At 52.4% G+C, this 21,321-nt stretch overlaps 1 protein-coding gene across 2 annotated transcripts in view; it reads right to left on the bottom strand.

The window, feature by feature from the left end:
- Nucleotides 1-21,321, bottom strand: part of KIAA1614 (KIAA1614 ortholog) — a 37,078-nt gene that overhangs the window by 1,584 nt on the left and 14,173 nt on the right. For both annotated transcript variants that reach the window (XM_078854063.1, XM_073356581.2), the window contains 6 exons: nucleotides 17,857-18,000; nucleotides 13,729-15,461; nucleotides 12,764-12,932; nucleotides 6,751-7,018; nucleotides 4,516-4,640; nucleotides 2,613-2,797 (listed from right to left, as the gene is read on the bottom strand). In XM_078854063.1, coding sequence (XP_078710189.1) covers nucleotides 2,613-2,797; nucleotides 4,516-4,640; nucleotides 6,751-7,018; nucleotides 12,764-12,932; nucleotides 13,729-15,461; nucleotides 17,857-18,000 — 2,624 coding nt within the window. The remainder of the gene's footprint in view (nucleotides 1-2,612; nucleotides 2,798-4,515; nucleotides 4,641-6,750; nucleotides 7,019-12,763; nucleotides 12,933-13,728; nucleotides 15,462-17,856; nucleotides 18,001-21,321) is intronic.

Here is a 21,321-nt window from a genome sequence, read left to right as displayed (position 1 = left end):
AGTCTCCATCTGGTCAGAACCAGGCAGACGTTTCAGGCCAGCTCTCCAGAGAGCAGGGGATGAAGGCAAACCTAGAGTTATGCTGGAAGACCAACTGGGAAAGCTCTGCGATCAGACCAGTTAAGAGAATGAAAATTCTCACTGTGGCATTTCACTAAGGTGGAGAGCCAAATCAGCGCACACAGGGATATTCTTCAACTTATAAGACATTTAAGGCAAGGACTCACTCCTCCTATGTTTGTACATTGGCCAGCACAATGGGGCCCACCTGGGACCTTTGGACAGCACAACGATCAAAAACTATCAGCTCGGCACACATATTCCCTGCACGTGCGACTGACACCCGCTGCTTCGAATTTCTGACCTTCCTGTTTGCTCCAAGTTTCACAGCGTGCCAGACTGTGAAAGGTCAGGATCTGGAGTGGTCCAAGACCCCATGGTGCACCAAGCCACAGAGGGATCCGGATAGGCTGCAAGTTCACTAAAAACCTTTGGCCCACACTGCTCCAATGGTGAGCGCTTGCAGTCAGAGAGGGGTTCAGTTTTCATGCTTGCTCAACTGATGGCCTCTGAAGCAACACTGCCAATAAGGATGCCTGCTGGGGCACTGAAATCACACGTCTACTAGTGACGGGACCACAGCCACCACTCACTGCACATCGGCCGCCAAACCACCCTGTCTCTGTAATTTGGGCTGAATTTGGAAGCAGCGACAAAGGTACAGACCTCCACCCCTCATTACCAGCACCAGGCAAGCCCTCATGTTCATTTCTTAAGGTAGGACAGGGATGCTGAGAGGGGCTTAGGCCACAAACCACAGGACCATCACTGGCCGTCCATCCCTGCCTGCAGGCCACCTGTTGGCCATTCCTTGCTGCTACACCACAGCAAATGCCGATGTGAGTCCCCAGCTGTCCGTACGGGGCGGGGCATCTCCCCCGGGCAAATAAACATCAAACGTGCAGCGCAGTGGGGAAAGCAAGCAGCAAAACACACGCACAACAGATGGGAAAAGAGAAGGCCGCGCCTGCCAAGAGCTGCAGTGCATTCACCCACAGCACTCACATCTGCACAGTCCCAGCTCCGCGCCAGTCTGTAAGAGGAACTCCGCCATGGTTAGGGGGTTCCGAGCCTGTGAGTCACGACCACCCTGCCAAACAGGAGAGGGGTCCTGGTGTGGAACAGGCTGAGACTCACTGGCCCTCTTTAAAGAGCTCTTCAGCCATTGGGCATATGTAAGTCCTTAATAGCCAACTTTCCTTCTCTTCCCCCAAGGGGCTCTGAACGGCTATCCTTGTTCTGAGTCTCAGCTGCGGCGATGCAGAAGGAACTACCCCCGGAGCCCAGGATGGTCGGGCTAGAGGCACCCAGCAGGGCTGCTCGCTGGACCGGCTCTGTGGATAAACCGAGGAGTCGGGGCTGCAGAGCGGTCATGGCAATAAATTCACTAAACGTCTTCAGTGGAACATAGTATCCCAAGTCAAGGCTGGTTAAATCAAACACCAGCCTCCTCCTGGAGCCCACCTACCTGATGCCAGGAGTCAGATGCACTGCAGCACTGCCAGGAGCCTGGCTGGGAAGAACCCTGGAATGTCTGGAGTCAGTCAGGCCCTGAGCCTTACCCGCTTCAGGGGGCTCTTCTCTGTTTGGAATGGGGCGATAACAAAGGGCTAGCCTGAGGCTGGTGGAGGTCCCAGAGCCCGCTACTGCCTGAGGGCTGCTTTCCAGGATGGCACTCCAGGGCTCCATGGGGATTTGCAGAAACAACTGGCCCTGGACACAGGCGCTTTCCCCCACCCCGGCAGAGGAGGTTGAGGATGAGAGATCTAGATGGGGTGTTTTGGGAGCCACTACTGCTGACAAGCTAACAGCCCAGGAACTGCCAGGCTGAGTCAGCCCAGGGGACCATCCAGTGCGTGCCCAGTGTTCTACACGGGCCAGCAACAGCTGCTTTTCAGGAAGGTGCAAGACCCCTTGCAGCAGGCTAAGGCAGCCACCTCGACCGCCCTGGGCTGCCATGTCCCAGGGGTGATGCTCATGGGACGCCAGAAGCAGGGTGCTGCTACAGAGGCCCCACTTATGGAATTTGCTCCCATCCAAAACATTCCTAAGCCTGAGACTGGCTGCCCGTAGGTCACACTGCTGTCTTTGTCCAGGCTCCCTGCAGCCAGGGCCAGCAATCCTGAGTATTGAGCCGACAGACTGGCTTCTCTCCACCTCTTGTCCCATAAAGCTGCAGGGAGTCATGGTGTCATTGCTCCCCACCCCAGGAATGACAATTGCTCCCAGTCCAAGCTGGGTAACATACACAGGCACCGAACATTATCGCCTATGTACGACACACCACAGAAAAAGCCCAGCTCCCTTCCAGCAGTAAAGAATTAACACACGCCATTCTCAAAGCTGGGCCACAGCACAAACAGGAGACCGACCCAAAGGGGAGACAAGCCAGGGGTTTCAGCCTGGCACACACACCAGGCAGGCGGGGACTAACAGCACTAAGCAGGTGCTGAGAAAGGGGTATTTTTAAGGTCTCAAGAAGCTGCAACAAACCCTAAAAGCTACTCGATGGTGCTCCCATAAAGCCCCATGTGACTATTCAGAGCAGGTACCTGTGTCAGGTCGACCATTCCCTGAGGAGACACGGAACCCAAAAGTGCCCTGTGGAGGGCGCTGCAGCTCCAGCTGGCTGGTTCCATCCGGGAAGACTTCTACCACTCGCCCGACTGTTCGCACCAAGTTGGGGGCGCCAATGTCCTCCACGCTGAGGGAACGCCGGGGCAGAGCACCCACTTTCCTGGAGAGAGAAGGGAATGAGCCAGAGGGAACATTACTGCTGTGTGGCGCAAAGAACCCACCACCCTTGGAGCAAGGAGGTGTAATATCTCAGCTACTGGAAGTAAAGGGCTGAGGCCTAGAGCTTCAGACAGATCCTTCATCTTAGGGTCACAGGTTCAAGTCCAGCGTGCACTCTAAGGAGCCTGAGGCAAGTGGTTGAAGTGTTACTACCTAATAAGGACATCCCCTTGGTTCTCCTGCTTCAAGGTAAAGGAGACCCCAATCTTACCAAGGGGAGTTCAGGGGAGACTCCTGAAAATTAGAAATGGAAGAGACCTGCAGCATTAGATCCTCTAAGCCCATCCCTCAGGAGCCCAGGTGTGGTTGTCTCCCTCTCTGCCCACTGACTCCAGGCCTTTGTTCAATCCGGTTTCAAATGGCTCCAGCAATGGGGCTCCCGTCACTTCCCCATAGGCTAGCAGGTCACGCACTTACAAAGTGTTCCCTGATATTCACCTGGGTTTCCCTTTCCTTCATTTCATCTCATCTCTCTTCATTAGACCCTCCTACCCACAACGGACCAATCCAATCAGCGCTCACACTAACAAGCAGCTGCTTCCGAATCCGAGTTCTGCGTCTGCCGTTCTCCACTGCTCCCAGAATGGAGGTTTTAGCAATCTAGGCATGAAGTGTGCAAGGCCTTCCTGGAGCCAGCTCCTCAGGGGTAACTTGCCCTTTGGAGGCAGTTAGGCAGAATTCCAAGCAGGTGCAAGGTCTTTCAGACTGTCTGGACGTAGGGTCCTGTCTGTTCTGCCCAGACGTTAAAAATCCAGCAGCACATTTTGCAAGTATAAGAGTCTCCCCCGCTGTGCCTGGCTCAAGCATCCCCCATGCCGTCAGTACTGTGCTATCCGCCAGCATCCAGCCCGGAGGTGACTGCACTGTGGTGGTGAAGTAATTTCTATGGCATTTAATGTGCTTTGGGGTACAAGTGCTGCATCTACCTCTCCTCCCACTCAGAGTATCATATCCCTCTTCAGCCCCCTTTGCTGGCGTCCCCTGCCAGCCCTTTGGCATCACAGAGACAGTCTGTCTTCCTGGTCACCCCTCCGAGGCCCTGCCTGCATCTCCACTTTTATTTCCCCCTGTTCATGCCCCCTCACCCAATCTCCTAGAGGGCTTCTAGGCCCCTCTTGCTCTTTCCCCGGACGTCACAGTACCCAGTGGAGATGGAGCCCTGGCATGGGCCAGCCAAAAGACACTCCTCCCAGCACTCCTGTGTATCACCCTTATTACACTGGCACCTTCCAAGCTGCCCCATGCACCAGGAACTCCTCCCTCAACACATTCAGACCCCCTACAGACAGGCCCAAGCTTGGCTCCTTACCAGAACCTCCCCAGAAAGAACCGCACACAACCCAGTGTACCTGAAATAAAGTGATGTCCACACTGGTTTGCAACAGAACTGCTCAGTGTGCAAGGATCCTATCTCACGCCAGACTTTGTGCAGCACCAAGCACGCAGCCAGAGCTCAATAATCAATTATTGACTACTGCACTGGCATTACCACTAGTAGAATAAACTTGTATTACAGACTAACGTAGAACACTATCACCCAGCACCAGCTGCAACCTGCATCGCAGATCGGTAGCGTCAGTGTTCTCAGAACAATTACACATCAGCAGAGATCTGGAGTGGGGTGAACTGGGAGTGCCCCTGGCCCTCCCACATTCCTACCTGTCAGCTGCTTTGCTTTCCCCTGGCTTGCCCTCCAGATAAAAGCTGGAACGGTCAGACTTGCCCAGGAGAGAATGCAGGTTCTGTACTGAAGAGGCTTTCCTCAGTTGGCAGAAGGGTGACACCTAGTGGGAGAATGAGAGTACTGAAAACCAGAAGTAGTTCTTGGGGAAAATCCAAGCAAAAGTGTCTTTTGCCAGAAGGGGATGCTCAGGGACCTCCCAAGAGACCAGCATTTTAAACCCCAAATCCTCTTGAACCCTCTGAAAACCATAAAAGTCAACAGAGGAAGAAAAAAAATCCCTGTTTCTTTCATCTCCCCAGCATCACTGTATTAACAGAAATGTACTAACAGGAGTGTCAGATAGAAGAACCTGGGAGGTACTTGTCCCGCTCTACTTGGCACTGGTGTGGTCTCAGCTGGAGTACTGTGTCCAGTTCTAGGCACGACACTTCAGGAAAGATAGGGATAAACAGAGAGTCCGGAGAAGAGCAACAAAAATGATAAAGGTTTAGAAAACCCAACCTCTGGGGAAAGGTTAAAAAACTGGACATGTTTAGTCCTGAGAAAAGACGACTAAGGGTGGGGACCTGATAACAGTCTTCAAATATATTATGGTCTGTTGTACAGAGGACTGTGATCAATTGTTCTCCATGTCCACTGAAGGTAGGACAAGAAGTAATGGGCTTAATCTGCAGCAAGGGAGCTTTAGGTTAGATATTAGGAAAACTTTCTAACTATAAGGACAGTGAAGCTCTGGCATAGGCTTCCAAGGGAGGCCATGGAATCCCCGTCATTGGAGGTTTATAAGAACAGGCTGGACAAACACCTGTAAGGGATGGTCTAGGTTTCTTTGGCCCTGCCTGCCTCAGTGCAGGGGGCTGGACTAGATGACCTCTCGAGGTCCCTTCTGACCCTACATTTCTATGAATCTATGCTCAATGCTTTCCAAAGAAGCACTGGGCTGTCTTGCTTTTATAATCACAAGTAAGCACAGAGTTAATGACGTTTGAAGACAACTCCGACACCTTCCAGGTTAGCTCAGAAACTGTGCACCCCTGAAGGAGTCCGATGAAGCCTGCTCTCATAAAATTCCCTAAGCCACCCTGGACTGCTCAGCGCTTGTTGGGAGCAATGTTACACAGGGCCCCAGTGGGACCGGAGGGGCTTTGGGCCAATTGCTTTAGCAAAGGGACTTCAGTTTTGGATCAGTATCTCGACTCCCTATAATTAAAGGCTGCAAACAGATTAGGTTATAGACCACCCACCCGGCTCCAGTGCCCTCCTGGGCCTGGGTATGTCTGACCCTGAAAAGGCCCAATCAGCCAGGACTATGCAGAAAGTGAGACTGAACCCAACCTGAGTGACCTATGCACACCTGCACGAGCACACACACACGAGCACCCTCTGTTGTCTGTTCCCCACCCCCACTACACTCTTCCATCTTCTTCTACCTTGTTCTGTTACACTTCCCCAGCTCTTCTCATCCCCTCTGCTATGCCTGGGGCACAGGTTCAGCTGTGCTGACCAATTTTCTTGTAAGCCTCACTCCGCAGTCTGGCGCACAACACAGTGGAGCAGAGGCAGACTGGCAGGACGTGAACAGACAGGGGTGAGCTTAAGGATGCTAGTGCAGCGCGCTCTCAGTCAGTTCAAGCTGCAGCAGCCCGCATACTCTTCAAAGGAAATAACAGAGTATGTCAGACTTAAATAGTACATCTCTGCAGCGTGGTCTAGTGGGTAAAGCACTGGACTAGGACTCAGGAGACGTAGGTTCTATTCCTGGCTCTACCACTGACGGACTGGCTGATCTTGGTTAAGTCCCTTCTCCCTCTGTGCCTCAGTTTCCCCATCTGTAAAATGAGGATAATGATACTGCACTCCTTTGTAAAGTGCTTTGGGATCCAGTGGTGCAGGTTGCTGTAAAACCTAGGGATTATGATGATTTAGCGTTGTTCTTCCACAGATCTCAATGAGCTTCCTCTAGGAAGGAGGGTAAGCGTCCTAACTCCCATTTTACATAAGGGAACACTGAGGCACAGAGAAGTAAAGTGACTTGCCCATGGTCACAGAGCTGGAAATCACACCCAGCACAGGATTGTTCTCTACTACGCTATATTCCCCAGCGCTCTGTCTAGTCTAAGCCACGCACAGACCTTGTGTTCCACCTCCATTGTAAAGGATCTCACAACTGCCAGACCTGCAACATGTACAGAGTCGCGCTTGGGACTCACCAGGCGCAGTGATTGCAGGGAAGGTGCTTTCTTCAAATTAGAGCAGTCAGTGGCATCTGCCGTGGCTTCTGGGGATGGAGCCAGGTTTGGCGCCTCGGGGGGAATCTGATCCATGCTGTAGCACCGGAACCTGCCCAGTTTCTGCTTGGTGCTCTGGCTGAGGGTGCAGAAGAACTTTTTCAGCCCTGATGCAGAAGAGCCCCCTCCTTTCCTGCTTGCTGCAGCGGCCGACGGCTTCTTTGGCTCTGGGTGGGCATCCAGTGGTTTGCTAAAAGACAAGGGGTTTCCATTTCAATAGAGATGTCAGAGGTTGCAGCCAGGCCCAGAGCAAACACTGTATTAGATTCCAATAAGAGAGAACAGCAGGTGAGAGTTTGTTTTACTAAGAGCATCAACAACTTCAAGTGGCACGGCAGAATCCTGCAGCAAAGACACATGCACACAGGGCCCGGTGGATGTATTTGGTGGCCTGTGTGAAATGACTTGACGGGTCCCGTTCTTAATAAGCTGGTGTCCATATCCTCAAAGCCACCGAGTACAAATGGCACCTTCCTGGCCATCTCAGCGGAGAGGCAGAACTTCCTTCTCATGTGGCAGAGCCAGCAAGACACAGCAGCACGGAGAAAGCCTACACAGCCACTGTCCATGTGTCCTGACAGGGAAGGACTTTCACCAGCACTACATTCTCTAAAACCCAAGAAGAGCAGCTGTAGACGTTCCCAGTGTGGCAATGTAAAAAATACAGAGTAAAAAGGTTTCAGAGTAGCAGCCGTGTTGGTCTGTATTCGCAAAAAGAAAAGGAGTACTTGTGGCACCTTAGAGACTAACCAATTTATTTGAGCATAAGCTTTGGTGAGCTACAGCTCACTTCATCGGATGCGTACTACAGTACGCATCCGATGAAGTGAGCTGTAGCTCACAGTATGCATCCGATGAAGTGAGCTGTAGCTCACGAACGCTTATGCTCAAATAAATTGGTTAGTCTCTAAGGTGCCACAAGTCCTCCTTTTCTTTTAGGGTAAAAAGGAAATAAAGTGGCTCCTCTGAGTGACAGTGAATGGAAAAATCCCTTAGCGTGGCTTTGGTGCACATACTCTAGCTATGAAAACAATGTCAGCACCTGGTTTCTGCTGGGTGTCTACACAGGGGTGAGAATTATGCATGATCAAAATTTAAAACAAATACATGAATGGGTAGAAACCATAAGCCACCAGATTCTTCAGCCTCAAACCTGCAGCTTGGGGAACAGAAGTGGAGCACACACAAAATTGCTAGTGAAAAGAAATCCTTGAGGTTTGTGTCCATTCTTTCTCTGGCTTTTAAGCCCTGTAAACTATTCAGTTCCTAAAAACTGGCTGGGGTGGTAGTGGGGAGGTTAACTTATATGAGAATCAGCTCTGGGAAACCCAGAGAAAAACACAAGGTTTATTAAAAGGCAAGTGTATTTCAAAGTAAACGTTATAAACTAGACTGTTAACTTGCCATGAGTAAAACATCCAGACTCCCCTCGTGAGAAAGATCGCAAGGACTAATGGAGAATATTGTACAAGGTAAGAATAAATTGCACACAAATAATCTGCATTAAAACAACATTATATTACAGCTGCAAAGTAAAACACTCAAAAATTAGGAATTGGCAGAATACATATTGCCTGGGCAACCTCGATTTGGCTCCGTTGTGCACACTTAATTACTGGGTCACATGCTCTTTCGTCCTGGGGCCCCGCCTCATTCCGCACACAGGATGGGCGGTGTTCATTTAACTAGCACCTATTCGACATTTTGTTTTAGCCTCACTGTTCAGTGAGTGTCTCCAGGCCTTATTTACTCCAAACTGTTCAAACCCTGGTCTGAAGACAGAATTAGTAAGTTCCTCATGGGCTCTCTACAGTGCTCATCACTGCAGTATCAGAGTGCTTTACAGACGCTAATTGGGTTTTTTTCACGACAGCCCTGTGAGATGAGGTGGTATTATTCCCATTTTACAGACAGGGGACAGACACAGAGAGCAAAATGAGGCAGAGAGATTAAGGTCAAAGGCGTCCACTAATTTTGGGTGCCAAATTTGAGACCCCTAGGACCTGATTTTTCAGAGGACTTGGTGTTCTATGGCACTTCATATGTTCACAGCACAGCTCCTGTTGACTCCAGATGCAGCTGAGAGTGCTCAGCCCTTCTGCAAATCAGCCCCCAGGGTCTCACGTTGGGCACCCAGAGAACTAGGAACACACAATTAGTGACCATCTGTGAAAAGCTCGGATTAAGTCAGTGTTTCTCCACCTTTTCAAGTTGGCAAACCCTTGTTCAAAGTCAGATATTTTCACAATCCCCCTCCTTTTATCAGAGTAAAAATGTAGCCGTAACAACAAGGATCATTTCATCTCTGTGTTTTGAGAGATACAGAGATCTTGACCTTGAAGGGTAAGAGTGTGTGGGGAGTAAGATTGTCTTTGCTTTAGGCTGTAATAAAAGAGTCAATGCCACACCCCCCCACTCCTCCCCACGATTGCCTTTCAGGACTCTTCCCACTCTCCTAGGGGCTGTGGCCAGTGTTCCCTCTAATTTTTTACATTCATGTGCGGAATTAATTTTGTTATGTGCACCAATATGGACATGATGTGTGACATCACCTTCGTATTGGTGCACGTAACAAAATTCATGTGGTGGGGCCGAGGGGTTCCGAGTGTGGGAGGAGGTTCAGGGCTGGGGCAGAGCATTGGGATGTGGGGGGCTGAGGGCTCTGAAGTGGGGCTGGGGATGAGGGGCTTGGGGTGTGGGAGGAGACTGAGGGCTGGGGCAGAGGGTTGGGGTACAGGGGGTGGGCTCTGGGGTGGGGCCAGGGATGAGGGGGTTGGGGTGCAGGCTGCCCTGGGGCTGCGGTGGGAAGAGATGACTCCCCCCCAGCCCTCTCTTGAGGCAGCAGCTCTTGGCCAGGGGAGAGGTGCCTCTCCCCAGCTGCAGCAGTTCCAGCAGGCTGGGCTGAGGGAGGGGTTCCTCTCCCCAGCAGCTCCGGCGGACCTGGGCCGGGCTGAGGGAAGGGCTCCTCCCCTGGCCGAGGCAGGTCCACGCTGGGGCCGGCAGGGAGAGGCGCCTCTCCCTAGTCGTGGCAGCTCTGGCGGGACTGGGCTGGGCCAAGGGAGGGGCTCCTCCCCCGGGCGCAGCAGGTCCGCACTAGGGCAGGTGGAGAGGGGTGCCTCTCCCCACTGCAGCCCTGAGCCCCTGCGCGGGGCTTAATAGGCTTAATAGGCCCTGCGCAGCCACACAGCTTAGAGGGAACTTAGACCCATCGGTTGAGGAACACTGAATTCACTTGCCCAGCGTCACATAGGAACTCTTTGGCAGAGGAAGGGATAGAATCCAATTCTCCAGGACATTATTCAACTGCCTTAACCATAAGACCATCCTCTCTTCCTCATTCACTACACACCTTCCAACATCACTATACAATTAGGATTCACCCCCAGAAGCAGGTTGATCCTGTGCATTAAACAAGTCAAGGGTCCTGTGGAAACAGTAGTATGGAATCATGTAACTAAAGACTAACATAACGCATGCGCACAAGGGGGCCACATTAAGATTGCTTTAATTCTGGAATTTCTAACTTTTGAGTCCTTGACTTTAAACTTGAATAACATTCTTTTAACATACTTTGTGTGTGTAATTTCCTAGGTTCTAGAAAACAAACCAAAAAACCAAATTCTATCACACAGAGTCACACAGACACCCGCACAGTTCATCAGCAGGGTTGGAACCTTTAGATTCACATCACAGATCTCTGCCATTTAAGCTAACAGAGTAACTGATAGCAGTAGTAGGTTGTCATCCTCTCTGCAGACTAGAGGCAGAGGACATGCACTTTGCCAGGGGGTTTCACAGATATTTGCTGACATCAAAGCAAATTCCCATCCGGGCTGTGGATGGGAGAGTGCTCTATTTGTCAGACCCTTCTGTTTGACCCCCCACGCTTAACCCCTTCTGCCCCATCCCTTACAGCCTGTCTGTGTTCTGTTCCCCGCCCCAGCTCCTGGTCCCAATTCCCTTCTCCTCATAGCCAGTCCCAGTCTCCATTCCTCAGACTTCTCATCCACATCCCAGTCTCCTTGCACAGCATGTCTCAGTTTCCCACTCCCAGCTCCTCAACTTATCTGTTTCTCCCCAACCCATTTGGCCTCCAGTCATCCCCCACCCCCACCGCCCTGTGCACTGGTCCCAGTCTTCCTCCCAGGCTCCTCATCCAAACTCAGTCTCCCCAAGCCTGACCCCTCCGCAGGTCCTTGTCCCAGTGTTTCCCCTCTTTGACCCTTTGCCCAGCCACAGGCAGATCAGAATGATCCCCGAGCTACTGGACGAGAGAAAAGCCAGGTTTTCAGTGACGTTGAACACGTGCCTCGCACGGTGACTTCCCCTGGAGTTATGGCTGGTCAGCATCTGGGGGGGGAATCCCAGAGTGCAGCCCCCATCACCACAGACCAAGGTCACTGAGTCAGTGCCAGATGGGAATACAACCCATATGTCCTAACACCCTGTCATCAAAGCTCAGCTATAAGCCCCTTAGTGATGACTGTGATGCTGCTGTAGCCATGTTGGTCCCAGGATAATAGACTAGGTGATGGTGACATTTCAGTGGGAACTGCTAAGAATACACCTCCCTGCGCAGACCACACCCATCATGCATGCCTGATAGCACCTGGATTAACCTGCAAGCAACCCAACACCTGGGTGGGATTCCGGGACTATTCACAAAGGTCTGTGGCAGGCCCTATTGACAGACAGCAATGAATGGAAGCAGTATGGGTACATGCAGGGAGAGGTGGCCTCTCCTAGGGGCAGGCAGGCGTGTGAGTAAGACTATCACTGTGCTTTAAATTGCCGTTGCTACAAGAGACCACCATAGTTTGGCTCCAGTTTCCTACCCCACACCAGGGTGGGCTGTTCAAATTGTGGAAAGACCCCCAGGTAAGTTTCAAACTCTCCCAGGCCTGAAGGAGCAACACTGGCCGTTAAACTAAGTGGCAGAAACTACAATTTGGGGAGGAGTGGTAGAGAACAAAGAAAAACATTTGGGATGGAAGAAGCTGGGAAGATCCTTTTGTTAAAGGGCACAAAGAAAAGGGCAAAGACACAGCAGTACCAGCACTGGGGGCACTGAAAACCTCTCGATGCTGAACAGAGATTCATTTGGGTCTACAATGAACACCATGACTCGGGATCAGGTACAACTAACCCCTTCATGTCTTCACTGAAGGATTATTTGTTTCTAGTGTTCTGGGATGTGGACGGGAAGGGGGGAAATGCATGCTGGCTGGGGGGTATTTTGGGAAGCGGCAGCAGCAGCTTTTGGGGGAAGTCACAGTGGGGAACAGGAAGTTTCTGGCCAGCTCTAGGGAGGGGCTGACAGAGGAGGAGAGATGGGCAGGTAGGTGGATGGGAGAGCAGAAGCAGCAGGGGAAGGTTTAATACTGGCAGGCTGGCTCCCCACCAATTAGCAGCTACAGCTGTGCCAGCCGGCCAACCAATAAGCCGTGCTATCCTGCTAGCAGCAGCTGGGGAAACAAAGAGCCAGGGATGCGGAAAGGGGCTGCAGATCTGGAGGATGGAAAGTATGCTGACCCCCTCTGGTCAAACAGCTGTTCTCAACTCCCTCTGAAGGGGGACCAGAGGATGACAGACATTTACATATGCACAGTGCCTCATTACCAGCAGACAGGTCCATCTTAGGCCTGGGGACCTAACTGCCACACCCCTGCCTGCTTTGACAACCCCACTGCCAGGCGGAGCTGCCAGCGCATGGGTTGCCAGTCTCTCTCTTCTGTTTGCCACCTCTGTGGTCACAAGCATCGCTCTGCATACCAGGCACAACACAAGCCCACCCATAGACCCCGAGGGTCGTTACTTGCAGCCACAGAAGGAGCCGTGCAGGTTACAGATGCAGGAGTCAGCCCAATGCCCAGCCGCTCAGAGCCCTTCCACTGATGTGGTTACAGAGCAGGGAGCTTGCTGTATATTTACTCACCTCCCTTCCATGAACCGCTTTGCTTGCTCTGACCCAGACACTGGCACTTCCCCACTGGGTAATGGACCGGCCTGGGGGGGGTCGGTCTCCTCAGCTGCCAAGGAGAGGGTGATGCCAGCTGAGCAGACGGCACTGGGAGCGGCAGAGGGAGCAGCTGCTGAGGATGGACCTATCATGACAGCAACAGAGTCAGAGACGAGCACGCATTGGCTGGTTCAGAAACAGGACAGGAAGGCGAGTCTGACCCAGTTATTGGAGTCAGCCGGGACGCAGACCTCACTCAGCCGGACCCACTGTACTGCAGGAGCAGGGATAGTTTTCATTACTCTTCCTAGATCCCCATTGAAATGGAGCTGCCAGGACCTCAAGTGACACTTGACACCTTTTAATTTGGAGGGTCTAGTCTCTCCCCAGATACCCATTCCCGAAGCCTCTCCTGCCCCGCAGACGGTAGCTCCCATCTCAGCTGGCTGAGCAGACTCATGCCATACACCTGGGACTCTCCCTTCACCTGGATGACAGTAACCCCGCTCTGCCCCCTCCAGTTCTTTAACATCTGTCCTGGATTGGGCAGCATTCATCGCCATTCCCATATTAGCCAGCCTCACCTGCCCCCCCCTCCCCGAGTCTTATCCCCAAGCACAGCAAATGTGTGATCCTGGCACTGCAGCCTGATGACCAGCAAGTTCAGGCGTTGATGAGCTGCCAGAGGGGGGCAAGTTCTACCAGTGAAGCATCTCTGCTCCAAGAGCCCGCTGCTTCCCTTGCTGCAGAGTTCAGATCTCGAGACTGTCTGCAGGAGCACCAGAGCTCACTTACCTGTCCCGAGAGCAGGCAGGGACGTGGCCAGGTCTCCAATCAGACAATGCTTACAAGACCCCAATGGGAAGCCAGCTCAGTGCACGGAGCATAGGCATAACACAGCCATGTCACTATGGAGGCCAGCAGCAATAAGCCCATCTTACCTTTACTCTCTCCCAAGGAAGTAGGCAAATTCTGGACACTCGCAGCCCGCTCTCCATGGCTCAGAGCCACGCCAGCAGCCTGGCCATCATGCTGACGCTTGGCCCGTGTGTTGTTGCAGTTATTGGTGGACAAGGCCAGGAGTCGGCCCTTGGAAAGCACTTTCGGGCTGTGCTGGCTTTCCTGCTCCTCCACAGACCCACGCTTGCCCGGAGGAGATGTGGGCCGAGTCACCAGGTCACTGGTCTGGTCCAGGTGCCCAGTTTCATGGCCTGTCAGCCTGTAGCTACCCATCAGGAAAGCCTTCCTGTAAGGCACAGGGGAGGAAGCTTTCCCAGTCAGCGGCGGGGCAGGGACCCGAGCCAGCAAGTTGTAGCCTGGTGCCCGCTGCTTTGATTGTTGTTGGGAGATGCCTGTTGCCGGGCTGGGTTGGCTTAACTTGTTGGCTGGCTGAGGGTCGGGCGCAGAGCTTTCCAGTGTGCCTCTTTTGCTTGGGATTGACGGGGCTGATGGCTGACCCTGGGCAGGGGGTGGAGGATGGACGTGCCCTTGCTGGACGGGGCCGAGCACTGCATCACACCAGCCACTGTTCTTCCCAGCCAGCCCAGGTGCAGCTGGGAGTTGGCCACCTTTGGAAAGTGCTTCCACCCCAATGGCTGTTGGCTTGGTCACCTGACCCTCTTTTAGCACCAGGGTGTCCTTCAAGCTGGAGTTTCTTTCCTCACTGATGTTCTCGCTGATGACAGCCCTGCCAGTACCAAGCGCGTTGTCAGAGACCCTGGCCCCTCCACTGCCGCCATTTACCCTGCACTCCTCCTGCCCCGCCTTCCGGCCCCTCATGTCCTTCTCCAGAGCACCAGTTCCCCTAGGAGCTTGGTGCCCGTCAGGCCAGCGGCCTCTGGCATCCTGATAACCCTTGGGGTGGGAGTTCCCTGGCCCAGCCTCTTCACTGTCAGTCCTGCAGCTGTCAGACGTGTCGGTACTGTCTAAAGCTGAGTCCACGTCGTCTATATATGTGACGGCCCCGATGTACGTCTCCTTGATCCGCTCCGTGTGAACACGCTGCCGGGAGGGGAGAATCCAGAGGGGAGACCCCCTCGGGCCCAAAGTCCTTCCTCTCGCTTCCTGCTGGGAAGTGCTTGGCTCCCCACTTTCAGTCCCAGTGCTGATTATTTTATTTTCCTGAGTTACGCTGTGGCCCTCCGATAGGGGCTGAACAGTCTGATCAGCCCTGTCGTCCATGTTCTGATTAACTGCTGAGCCGCTGAGGTAGGAGCCACAGGTTCTGCACTTCCCCTCTGCACTCAGCACAGTGGGCTCAGCCTTCTCAGAGCACCCCCTGCTGGCCTGGTGCGCAGATGTCCCTGCAGCCTGCCCACAGTTCTGCTGCTCCTTGCCGGCTTTACTGACCCCGCTCTCCTTGCGGTGGAAGTCCCCGTTGATGTAATCTGAAAGATCTGGCTTGGAGACCAGTGGGCTCTGGCCCAGAGTCAAGAGGACTGAGTCCAAGACCCGCTTCTGACGCAGTTGCAACCTCTCCAAATAGCGAACTTCGGCATCCCGGAGAGACTCGTCCTCAAAGCGGACACGGGATGGGGACAGCCCTCGCTTCCTGGGCTGCCCACAGCAGGATTCCCCGCTGGAGGAGTCACTCAGGTTCCCACTGGCCTGGGCCTCCCCATCCCTCAGAGCGTAGCTCTTCTTCAGATCCAGAGCAGTGCTCCCGCCGGCATCCCTAACATAGCAACACAAGGACAGAGAGGACGGTTATGGAGTCGCCAACCAGTCACTTCTCCCCTTTTATGCCTGCAGGGGAGTCCTGCCACTCTAGCATACTCTGGGTATACAAATGGCTCCACCCTGTGGAATGGATCCTTGTCCATCTGAGTGATTCCAGGATCCAGGGTCAGGACTCGCGCCTCGCCCAGCCCACCTCCCTTTCCCCAGGAGGCAACTACATCCACCTTAAATCACCCCCTTTTGGAGCAAGTTTCCCTCCTTTGCTACCAGGAGCCAAGGGGATAAGTCCAGTGCCCCTGGTGAAAATCCCACTGAAACCATGACAGAAAATCTTAAGGGACCAATGGGTTTTGGGGCTAAAGGCCAATGGGGTGCAAACTCAGTCCAGCTGCTGTTCAGATCAGTAAATCAATCTGTGATAAGTACAGAGGAGAGTAGGGGCACCAGCACAATATGAACAGATAGGATAGATATGGGGGTGCCCTACAGGCCGGGCTAGGCAGCAATATGCAGGGGATCTGTGTTTGTTTTTATGCCTGGATCTAGACTCTGCTGGCCTAGGGAGGTGTATGGGGGGGGAGGGGAAGCACACTGGGCCCTCAGGAAAAGTAGTCCTGACACATGGCTCAACACTGACCTCTTCAACAGATAAGGGAGCGGTGTGGCCAGGCTCCCTCAGAGGTGACTGGGACAACAGGCTTGAAGGATTAAGATTATAAAGGAGGAAAGTGGGAGGGCCTTTGGCACGAATTTGGCTTGGGCCATTTCAAACACAACACGCCCACCACCACCACCCATGAGAGAAGAAAGTGGCGGGGGGGGGGAGGGGGGAGGAGGGGGAGAGACGCTGAGCTGCCTTGTGCATCAGAAATCAAGATTTCCTTAGTGATAAGCTGTTACCATACCGGGGGAGGGGGGTGGGTTAACTGCCCCTAGAGCTGTCTTTGGGCAGAGTAACAGAATCTGCAGCAGCTGGGGTGGGATTTCACCCAAACCGTGTATGCAAATAAGAACAGAGCCACACTTATCAATTCACAGATGTCAGTCTGAACTCTAAAGCAGTATCGCTGATCTTCCACTGACAGCACGGAGAATGAACATGTCACGCCTGGTTAGCCTGCTTTTCCCTTCCCAGCTCCCTTCACTAGCTTAGTCTTGAGTCCTATATGCAATAGTCTTCAGCGAGCATGAGGGATTTTCCACCCTCCACCTCATGGTTAAAGCGATTCAATTAACCCCTATTCACTTTCACTCAGGAGGAGGCACGGAGCTGACCAGCAGAATCTCCCAAGCCCACATCACTTGTGAGGGATTGTTAACAGACACACACATGAGTTATCTATAATCCGAGGTGGGTTTGTTGCAGGGTGACTCTCTCTATTGCTATGTATTTATTAGAGCTGGTTAGAAGATTTTGGATAAAACTCTCAAAATACACTATTGATTTCAACAAAGTTTTCAGTAGTAAGGTTTCGGCGGCCCAGGGTGGACTCTGCGGTCACCTTAAGAGAGACGTGAATCAAAAACCTAACTTTTCACTCAGAAAACAGACATTTCAACTCCATTTCCATTTTGTGAAAACATGTCAAAGGGTTTGTTTTTGTTCTAGTGTGGAACAAAACCAAACAAATTTTGAAACCTCACAAGCCAAAACTGTCATTCTCCGCCGCTCTTGAGTTTATTTTACTCTGGGAGACCTTTCTGTATCATTGGTGAAATCAACTGATCTCAGGGAGCCAAGAACTTGCAGTCGGTGCCTCTGTCATCATAAAATGAAACAATGACACCCCATTCAAATCCTCTAGAGTCAACACTCGTGTGTGATCCGTTGTATGTGTCTATCTGGTACGCATGGAGCATGCGTACGGTGAAAGTGTAACAGGCTTCTGCTGTACATGTGATATTTGTTTATGTGGTGTAGTGGACTACAGCAGTGTCTCTGAACCCTTTTGATACCAGGAACCGGCTTGCTGCCTTTTGAAACTGTGTCAGGGAGATCTCACGGATGGCGCCAGTCCACAGACTGGTAGTTGAGAAATACTGGGCTACAGAATGCCTACAGTGTGTCTGCATCTACATGAAAGCAGGGGTGCTGGAACAATTTGTATAGTGGGGGTGCTGAGAGACATTGAACCAAACTGTAAACCCTGTATATGATGGAAACTACTTCAAGCTAGAGGTTAGGCAGCACCCCTAGCTCTCTAGTTCCAGCACCTATGCGTGAGAGCGAGGATCACAGTCTGGTTCTATTTCCATACATGCTTAAGAGTGCGAGCAAGGCAGGAAAGCAGAAGAATCCTGCAGGAAGACTGGCAATAGAAACAGGACTCCCTCCCCCTCCCCCCGGCATTCCCTGGAGCTATGACGGACATTTGAGGCATTGCACTCACCGCCTGGCCTGGGGAACAGCAGGAAGGATGTCGTGGCTGGCTCGGAGAGGGTTCGTCCTGGCCTTCATGCGGGCTCTTTGCAGCAGCTGCTTGGCCTGCTCATGCCTGGGGCTCAGCTCAAGCTCCTGAGTGGGAACAAAGGCCCTGCAGCCAGGCCAGTGGGGAGCAAGGCGGGGGGATTAGAAAAAAATAACAAGGATTAGAAGTGGTTTAACAGTGACGAGGACGATGCGGCTCTCTCTGCCTGGAAAAACAACCCACGGTCCATCCTCAGACCCACTGCAGGCCTGCAAGCCAGCACTAGAGGGCAGCCTACGCCATCAATCGGAGAAGCCAGGGCTCTCATAAGCCAGGCATGGGCGCCTGCGTCCAAAGACACAGTGATAGACCTGGCCAGAGACAGGAGGAGGAAGGACGGGAGCATTCCGTAAGCAGCCTTACAAGTGGATGCAGCAGCTCTCAGGGGCCTAAGCCAGGTTGAGGCCAAATATCCTGAAAACCTGAACAAGGAGCCCACCTTCAGCCACATTAAATACACCCTCATGGTTTTCACACCGGCTCAATTTGACCTTTACTTAAAGGCAAACTTCTATTCAGTGACTGGTTTTTGCTGGTCCCTCTGGTGGCTATTTACCAATGGGCCAGAGCTGAAGAGGGCCTGCTGGCCCACCCATCCCCTCTGCCAGTACGGGGCTGCGACTGCTAAATTCCCAGCATAAATGTACTCGCAGTAGAAGGTTGCAATGCAATACGACTGTTTTTAAGAGTTCAGAACAATTACACACAAGAACACAAAAGCAGATCCATAAAGCAGGCTGCCCTCCTAGAACAGAGGCACAACCCCCCACATCTTGCTCTAGACTGGCTGGCTGAGCGGGATCTGGACCTAGCAGCACATATTCTACAGAGACCCCTACTCTGCAGGCAGGAAAGCCCCTGAAATTTAAAGGGACAGTGTGTCATTTTTACACCACTTTCAATGCACCACAGCACCCTGCAAAAGGATCTCTTGCATAAGTCACCTTAAATATTTGGAAATAGCAAAGCAGAAGCCCTCCAGGGACAGAGTTGCTGGTATTTCTGCAGTTTTGCATGCCCATCACACTCCACAGCTTCAGCTGCATGGTAGATTTACCCAAAAAACAGCAGAATGCTGCACTGTAAGTCAAAGTGAAAATACTTCTCTCTGCTTTCACTCTGTAGATCTCAAAGGGAATATTACCCCCATTTTACAGATGGGGAAACTGAGGCACAGATAATTGAAATGACTTGCCCAAGGTCACCAACCAGGTCAGCAGCAGACGTGGGAGTTGAACCCAGGTATCTTGAGTCCCAATCCCCTCTGCACAGGACCACACTGCCACTATAGCAATAGTCTGTAAACTACGGGGATGACTGGCTTAGCAGAAACAAAATGATGCAACAGGGAGTAAGGATTGTGCAACAGGAGGGACTCTTTCTAATAGGAACTAAACGAAGGTAGCAGAAGCAAAAAGAGCAACAGGCAGGTTCTCAGCCTGAAATCAACCTGGCACTCCCCACCTTGTCTCTCTGCAGCAGCCCTGCTTACAGCCCATTCCTGCAACATCTGTGCAAAGTGAAGAGGAAGGAGAGCTGAAGTTAACCCCTTGTGCACTGGAGACCATGTAGAGGCCCTGCAGCCAGCTGTCGGGCAGTCCCTCCCCAACTTGCTTTCCCCCAGAGTTCAGCTACTCTGTTCCCTGGGAGCTTTTCTCTTTCTAGGAGCACCCTCCTCTCACTGACCTCTGGTAGTCTTATCTCATCCTGGTGCTCATTGGCCAATTAGCTGTCAGTCACCTAGAGAGTTCACAAATTACAGAGCATAGAATAGAATATCATGGTTGGAAGGGACCTCAGAAGGTCATCTAGTCCAACCCCCTGCTCAAATCAGGACCAATCCCCAATTTTTGACCCAGATCCTTAAATGGCACCCTCAAGGATTGAACTCACAAGCCTGGGTTTAGCAGGCCAACGCTCAATCTCTCTGGTCACTTGATTGCAGACCTAAAAGTCGCAATATTACAACCAAAAGACTTCAAAAACAGACTCCAATGAGAGACTGCTGAATTGGAATTAATTTGCAAACTGGATACAATTAACTTAGGCTTGAATAGAGACTGGGAGTGGATGGGTCATTACACAAAGTAAAACTATTTCCCCATGTTTATTCCCCACCACCACCACTGTTCCTCAGACATTCTTGTCAACTGCTGGAAATGGCCCACCTTGATTATCACTACAAAAGTTTTTTTTCTCCCCCCCCCCGCCTCCGCCCCGCTCTCCTGCTGGTATTAGCTCATCTTAAGTGATCACTCTCCTTACAGTGTGTATGATAACACCCATTGTTTCGTGTTCTCTGTGTATATAAATCTCCCCACTGTATTTTCCACTGAATGCATCCGATGAAGTGAGCTGTAGCTCATGAAAGCTTATGCTCAAATAAATTGATTAGTCTCTAAGGTGCCACAAGTACTCCTTTTCTTTTTGTAAATACAGACTAACACGGCTGCTACTCTGAAACTAGTCTACCTAGTTTCCCCCACCGAGATCTGCCCATGCATCTTAGTCCTCACATGTAGCACCCCCTCCTATCCCAGTCAGTTCTGCCAATGCATCTCAGCCCGGACCATTTGTTTCCTTCAACAGCTTCCTTCCCTCCCTTCCCTGCCCCCGCATGGTCCCACATGGTATTGGGGAAAGTCCCTTGGTGGTCAGCGCGGCAGGCGCAGGGTGCAGCTGTCCACCTGGGAGGTGCTGTTACCCAATGGGAATACTTGACCCCAATTCTCCGAGAGTCACACTGGCTCCCTGTCCACTTCCAGGTGCAGTCCAGGGATTGGCCTTGATCTGCAGAGCCTTCAGTGGTTTGGGTCCTGGCTGTCCGAGACACTCCTTTCTCTCCGCATGCCACACAGCAGTTGAGGCTCTTGAATGAACAGTCCCTAAGTTTAAGTCAGGAGGCTGGTGCATTCTCCAGGGGCTCTGGAACTTATTCCCTGGCTGGGTTAACAAGGCCCAAGTTCGTTGCCCTGTGGCCAGAGGCGGCAGGTTTGTATAATTTTTGGTGGTGCCCAGAACAGGCCCAAATCCCGCCCGCACCCCCCACACCTGCCTAACGCTCTGGGAGGGAGTTTGGGTACTGTGTGGGCTCTGGGCTGGAGTGCAGGAGGGGGTGTAGAAGGGGGCTTGGAGTGCTGGGTGTGGGCTCTGGGAGGGGGTTTGGGTGCAGGCTCTGGGCTGGGACAGAGGGTTGGAGTGCTGGAGGGAGTGTGGGGCTGGGCCGGGGATGAGGATTTTGGGGTGTATCAGGCAGGTTGCCTTGGGGCTGGTGGCCAGAGAGGACGACTTGCCCCAGCCCTCTCCCTGCTGGCAGCAGTGAGCTCCCTGGCCCCCCGGCATGACACTCACCCAAGCCCCACTAGGCTGAAGCTCAGAAGGTCCAGC

This window comes from Lepidochelys kempii, chromosome 8 (assembly GCF_965140285.1).
Source record: "Lepidochelys kempii isolate rLepKem1 chromosome 8, rLepKem1.hap1, whole genome shotgun sequence".
Taxonomy (NCBI): domain Eukaryota; kingdom Metazoa; phylum Chordata; order Testudines; family Cheloniidae; genus Lepidochelys; species Lepidochelys kempii.
This window is presented reverse-complemented; position numbering and strand designations above follow the sequence as displayed.